Source organism: Sinocyclocheilus rhinocerous, unplaced genomic scaffold (assembly GCF_001515625.1).
Source record: "Sinocyclocheilus rhinocerous isolate Xijiao unplaced genomic scaffold, SAMN03320098_v1.1 scaffold520, whole genome shotgun sequence".
Taxonomy (NCBI): domain Eukaryota; kingdom Metazoa; phylum Chordata; class Actinopteri; order Cypriniformes; family Cyprinidae; genus Sinocyclocheilus; species Sinocyclocheilus rhinocerous.
In genome coordinates this window covers 270,562-276,858 of record NW_015666539.1, presented here as the reverse complement: position 1 = coordinate 276,858, position 6,297 = coordinate 270,562, and the positions used below count along the sequence as shown (strand labels likewise).

Below are 6,297 nucleotides of genomic sequence, written 5' to 3'. Positions count from 1 at the left end.
GGGGTTGGGGCTCTGTTGTGTTGTGTTGCATCCTAAAGGTGCTACATGATATTAAAAAAAGCTGCATATGTAAAGAAGATTTCACAGGAAGGGGCCAAAATGAAGTGAATCCAGCTGGTGCCAAATCTACTAAATCCATTAAAAACAGTAAATGATGTTGGGGCTCGTTATGATATTTGTAGAATATGAATGTGTTTGTTTGTTAGAAGTAAATGATTGAGCAGACTAACCTTACTCCCAGAGTCTTTGGTCCCACATTCACCCTTATCGTACCACCACTTGTTTTTCAGCTTGTCTAAGATGCCTTGTTCACTGAGTTTCAACACTGCAAGGTTTACAGGAGTTCTTCACGAGGGGAAATAACATAAATAACATGGCACCATTATGTTATTTTATGTTATTAAAACTTAAACCTACCGAATATCTGTTAACCAAAGTGATACTGTAGGACACCTGGCCTTGTGCTGTTGATATCGTAGACAGCGAGAGAATAATAGAGGGAGAGATGGAGAGAAAGGGAGGGAATGCAGGCAGGGCTAGCCTCAGTGTTACCTTCGACCTGGCAGTGCCACCTACTGTTATGGCTTTGAGTAATCGGCACTCACTGTTCCAACAGAGGCAGAGAGAGTAACCATGGTAACAGCCAAACAGAGCATAATTACAAAGAGCATTGGGAAGATGAGTTTCGTTATTGTAATCGAGGTGTGAATGCAGCTTTTCTAACCCAGTATTCATCAAGCTGGATCTATCAGGAGAAAAAACCCTTACTTGACTAACAGACAAACAGGACCCAGCAGACAGAAGGGGAACCGGTCTGTGGTGGGTGAGGGCTGAAGCCAAACATCTTACAAACGAAAACACAGAGCCTTCATGAAAGTCAGCACGTAAATAATAAACAAAATATTAATATTAGGGGAATTGGTAGATATTTGCATAATGCATCCTATTGAAAATTTTATTTGCAACAATTTCCAGGACAGCAGATGAAATAATGGAAACAGTACTGCTCGATGATGTTACTATTCCTTCTGGGCATTTCGTTTTGTAAGATGTTAGTATGTTATCGGCAGGACTGCTGGGAAACTCCGTTTATTTTCCTTCTGCTGCTAAATGATGAGGGTCATAATACAGTAAAGCAAATATGCCATACTTACCACTGTAAGACAAGTCAGCTTCAGACATCGAATGGTTTGACACCTGCCAAATAATACCTTGAAAGAATGTGATCCAGTTATGGAGAGATGGACCTATTGCTTGAGTACAATCAATTAGTATTTATGTGTATCTTGTTTACTCCACAACGAGCTTCAAAGAACTCAGGATTGTCAAATCACCAACAGCTGGATCTATCAGTAATCCATGTATGAAAAAGAGGCCCTGATTCTTACATCTATAGCCACTTCCTACTGTATTGTGTTAGATTTTCACTACTGTTGCTGTACTGTATGTTTGCTATGTGAAGCTTTACACTATACGAGTTGGGATTTTCTGTATATTTGCAGCGTACTGCAGTATATTGTTTTTAACTTTGCTTTGCGCTAATAGTATGGCATACTTGGTGTGTTTGCTGAATTACTCCATTCATGCATTTTGGATAAGATTCAGGTCAATAAATGAGGAACATGCAGTTGTGATGTCATAACAGACTAGACATCCTCCACCCAGCATGCTCAACTTATCAATGCATGGACTAGGCAGCCATTTTGTTGTCGGAGTTTAGAGCTCAGGCACCACTCATGAGCGAGAGCCAATTACTGCAGTGAACTCGCTTTTGAAGACCAATCAGGACCGAGTGCGGCTGCCTTGCCCTCATGATAGACTGAACACAGGGTAACCATTCTGCAGGCACAGGTGCTAAAGAAAAGTGGCCATAAATTCACTGAGAAGTGTGTGCGACTATAATGAATTTGTGCTTGCTTGTTGTTGTTGTGTGTGCAGCTATATGCAGATGAATGTGTGCATTTTGAGAGTCAACAATATGGCACCAGATCTTCCTCAACCTTTGATTTCTAGGATTAGAATTCTCACGTTTTCCTGTGATGTTTTGTCCCTTCAGGACTGTCTGGCCCCAGCTGACTTATATTTTTCTTTAATCCCACCAACAAGGGAGCTACGGGCTTTTCCATGGGTTACATGCTAATTCAGGGAATAATCTGAGAAAGCTGGTGGCTCCAAAGGGATTTGCATACTTGAGGCAGGAAGTTGGCCAAAGACCAAAAATTGTGTTTTTTCAAAAAATTTAAATTAAAATATTCTGGCTGTTTGTGAGGATACCAAAGTCTTCACACTTCTCGACTATCACTAACAAAACATCAGTCAACATGCCGTCCAAATGTTTGGCAACTCCATAGGCTTAGTGATTTGGACAATATCAGCATAAATCCTTGTCATTTGTGAAGACTTTGCAAGGGACAACACAAACTACAAAAAGTTTTTATTAACTAAAAAATATGATTTCAGAGCACATAGAAATATGACAGTTTTTTTTTTATCTCTAAACTATGTTCTAATTGGTATGTTTGTGTCCTAACCTAATTGGAAATCAATCAGCTATGAAGGCGTGCTGACTTATTAATCTTCAAAAAAAAAAAGCAAGTTCAATTTAATTCAGTAATTAGGCATCACTACCGACTATGGTGTTGATGTATTGCTATTAATTTGTAATCGAGAAAAACGTCATTGTTGCTGGTCTTCAATGATAACTGCAAGTTACTTTAATGCATTTAGACCAAAAAAGAATATTTATGCGGATATTGTCCAAAACCCCATTTTGCTCAGGACATTTCCAAACTTTTGGAGGTTATATTAAACTACAATGTAAACACGTGAGCAACAACTACACTAAACTACAGCTCCAAAACTATTAAAGAAAGAGTTCACCCAAAAAATACAAATTCTGTCATCATTTTCTCAGCCTTGTGTCGTTTCAAACCCATTTGACATTATTTCTTCTGTGGAACACAAAATAATTTTTTTTGAAGAATGTTGGTAACCAAACCGTTTTGGTGACCACTGTATGGACAAAATATGTTTATGTTTCACAGAAGACAGAAAGTCGCAGGTTTGGAATGACATGAGTACAGTAAATAATGACAGAAATTTCACTTTTGGTGAACTATCCCTTGAACATAAACATCAAACAGGTTCAGCCAATCCTCTGTGCTTTAGAAAGGTAAAGGCACCTATTTTCCAGAGCAGTTTTGGTCTTGTTTGTGCTGTCTATTAGATCCTCGTACATCTCTCTTTTTTTCTTTCTGCTGATAGCCCATTAAATCCTGGTGCCTGGTATACACAAACAGTACATTTTCTGATGATCTAACATTACAGATCAGAGAAGAGCCAGAGAGGGCCTAGCCTCTTCTACCTACCTACCTGCTTGTTTTACCACACAAACAAACCCTCGAGGTGGGTCCTAATAAGCTGCGCTCTTGGTGACCCTGACCTTACTCCACACATCCACCCACCCTAGCCTTTATTCCTCTCCTCCTCTGCTTCCTTTCCTCCATTAGCCAAGTAAAGGGTCATGTCTGATCACAGTTTGCCTTATTATGTAAGCTCCAAAAAATGTTACATTAGCAGCACTGACAGTAACTGCGGCCGTCGCTATGATGCTAATGTCCTTGGGTCATTAGGCTCAGTTTGCTCGTGTCCATCCCTGAGGGTCACGGTACTTTTGCTGGGGGTCATAGGTCACAGCCTTGCCGATTACTCGTAGCTATGAAATGGTTGTTTGGGTGAGATTGAGGCTGACCTTCGAGTCCCCTCCCCCGCTGCCGCACTCTCCCTTGTCGTACCACCATTTATTTTTCAGCTTGTCCAGCAGGCCCTGCTCATTCAGCTTTAACACCGCCAGGTTTACAGCGCTTCTTCAAATGATAAACACATAGCTCGTAAGAAAAGGGACAGGTTCGTGAGAAATCTAATGAGACTGCAGCAACTGGCAGTTGCTTTTTTGTTAGGGGTCAATACAAGAGGAGAGACCGGTTAACTGGTGAAGTGGTTGGATCGCTCGATTGGTTAATTGGTGAAGTTTTTGGACCGTTCGTTTGGTTAATTGCGTCAGCTACTGGGTACAGACAGAAGCGTGTGTGCAAGTGAGGTGCGTGTGGTGCAGAGTGGACAGAGATAAACAGAAAGAAGTGAGAGTAAGAAAAAGAGTGCTGGTGAATGATGGGAAGGATGCAGGAAGATTAGAAACAGCGTATGGCATGACATGCTTAGCAGCAGGCAGTACAGTGCCGATGCAGAGAAAAAAAAACAATCCAGCCGTACAAACATTACAGAACTGCAATCACAGCACAAAGCAAATGACAGAGAGGACAATAAAGAGGAAGAAGGATGACAAGAAAAAGGGGGTAGGAAATCAACAGCAACAGGCATTACGCTGTAAAAATGGACCGTAAATTAATAAGTTAAGTGACATTTCTGTAGAGAGAAACACGATAAAAACATCACCACAACATACATAAATAAACAACAACAACAACAAAAAACTGAACACACAGACACGGTTACCTTATGTACCGCAAGAGAAAGAGAGAAATAGGCAAGAGTGAAAACAAAACAGAAGTAAAAGGTTTGAGGTAGAAAGAATGAGAAAAGGTAGAGGGTGAGAGAATAAGAATGAAAAACAAAACATGAATGAGACAGAGAGAAGAGAGAGATGGTGGAATCAGGGTAGGTGGAATACTATAACAACAGAGTGAATTGTTATATTATTCCACCCACCTTAATGCCGACCCTTTGGGCGTGGCCACACCGTAGCCCTTGGAGTCCAGGTTCCCTCCCACCTTCATAGTGTCACACGGCTTTCTCTGCTCGATGTATTCGTTCATTGTGGACTCGAGCAGGAACGCAAACTTCCCCTTCGACTTGCGCACACGAGCCACTCCGTCGGGGGTTGTCTTAACGAACACAGACGGCTCGGCGGACTTCATGTAAGACCACATCTTCTCGTAGACAGCGATCTTTGAACGCTGAAAGCGAGAAAGGACAAAGAGGAAATAAATGGAAAGGTTAAGAGAGAGAGAAATGTGAGTTTCATGACCTTTTACAAATAAAAGGTGTCTGGCTAAAATTTCCTGTCAGCAGGGATGGACAGTGCCTCATTTTGTGACCTATACCAGCCCATCAAAAGCCACCAGGAATAATTCTCCACTATATTATTAGAAAAGTAGCTAAATTTGGTTACATATATGACGTATACCAGGAGCATTTCTAGCCTTTCATCAGTACTGAGGCACAGGGCCCCCATCAAAAAAGTGTCCCTATATTTTGATACTTTGGGTATAAGGATATAAATTGTCTTTACCTGCCAGTGCTTCTTGTTCACAAGCTGCACACACAATAAGCTGCTTCCTCACTAACACAATAGCAGACAAGTTTCGTTTCATACCATGAAATGTAGGCAAATATCACCTCATCCAGGGATCTTCTTGTTTTCTGTCGTATAAAATATCCTATTATGATGTGAAGAACTGCTGCAAACAAGTCAGTGCGTGAGTGAACTGTCTGAATGAATCAAACTTTTTAGATTACTAGATCTTATTAGATGAATGGCATTCACACATCTGGCATCACTAGTTCTGATTCTAAACAGCAGATGGAAAATATACATGATTGCTGAAATATTGTCTGAAAAAAAGATTCTAGGTCAGAATATATGTATGTGGAAATCTCAATCATCAGGCAAAGATTTATCAGTAAAAAGGGTCTAGCCATATGCTACAGTGTGCCATTTAAATGCACATTAAATTTACAACCACCATTTAAATAAAGCACCATTTAAATCAAGAAAGATTGTTTCAGATGTCTCACAGCACTGACATCCCACCCCAGACACACTGTCAGCTAAAGGTCTCAAACTTGCCTCTCAATCAGTCTTTTGTACAAGATCCTTCAGGGACTTTTTAATCAGAGACTCCTGGTGCCATGAGACTAAACCGACAACAGCAGAGTATAAAATCTTAGTAGAAAATTAAGAGTTTTTCAAATAATCACCGAAAAGGTCCCTCACATTGTCTAGAGGAATGTGAATATATCATAATCAAAATTGAACTTAAAAATCTAACTTAAAGGGGTCATATGATGCTACATGCACTTTTACAAGTTGTTTGAACTGAAATGTGTGTTGGCAGTGTGTGTACACAACCAACCTAAAATGATAAAAATCCACCCAGTGTTTTGTTTTTTTAATCTGCTCAAAACTTTACCACTTTCTCAAATCGAGCCGATCTCAGATGCCTGTCTGTGTGACGTCACACAGACAGGCCCCTCCCACAATAGTTTGATTGACAG

At 40.4% G+C, this 6,297-nt stretch overlaps 1 protein-coding gene across 8 annotated transcripts in view; it reads right to left on the bottom strand.

The window, feature by feature from the left end:
• Positions 1-6,297, bottom strand: part of gria3a (glutamate receptor, ionotropic, AMPA 3a) — a 43,178-nt gene that overhangs the window by 5,766 nt on the left and 31,115 nt on the right. For 3 of the 8 annotated variants that reach the window (XM_016543990.1, XM_016543988.1, XM_016543992.1), the window contains 2 exons: positions 4,729-4,976; positions 3,752-3,866 (listed from right to left, as the gene is read on the bottom strand). In XM_016543990.1, coding sequence (XP_016399476.1) covers positions 3,752-3,866; positions 4,729-4,976 — 363 coding nt within the window. Of the gene's footprint in view, positions 1-230; positions 346-3,751; positions 3,867-4,296; positions 4,516-4,728; positions 4,977-6,297 lie in introns of those variants that run through there. The other 5 variants (XM_016543991.1, XM_016543989.1, XM_016543995.1 and 2 more) reach the window with 5 other exon arrangements.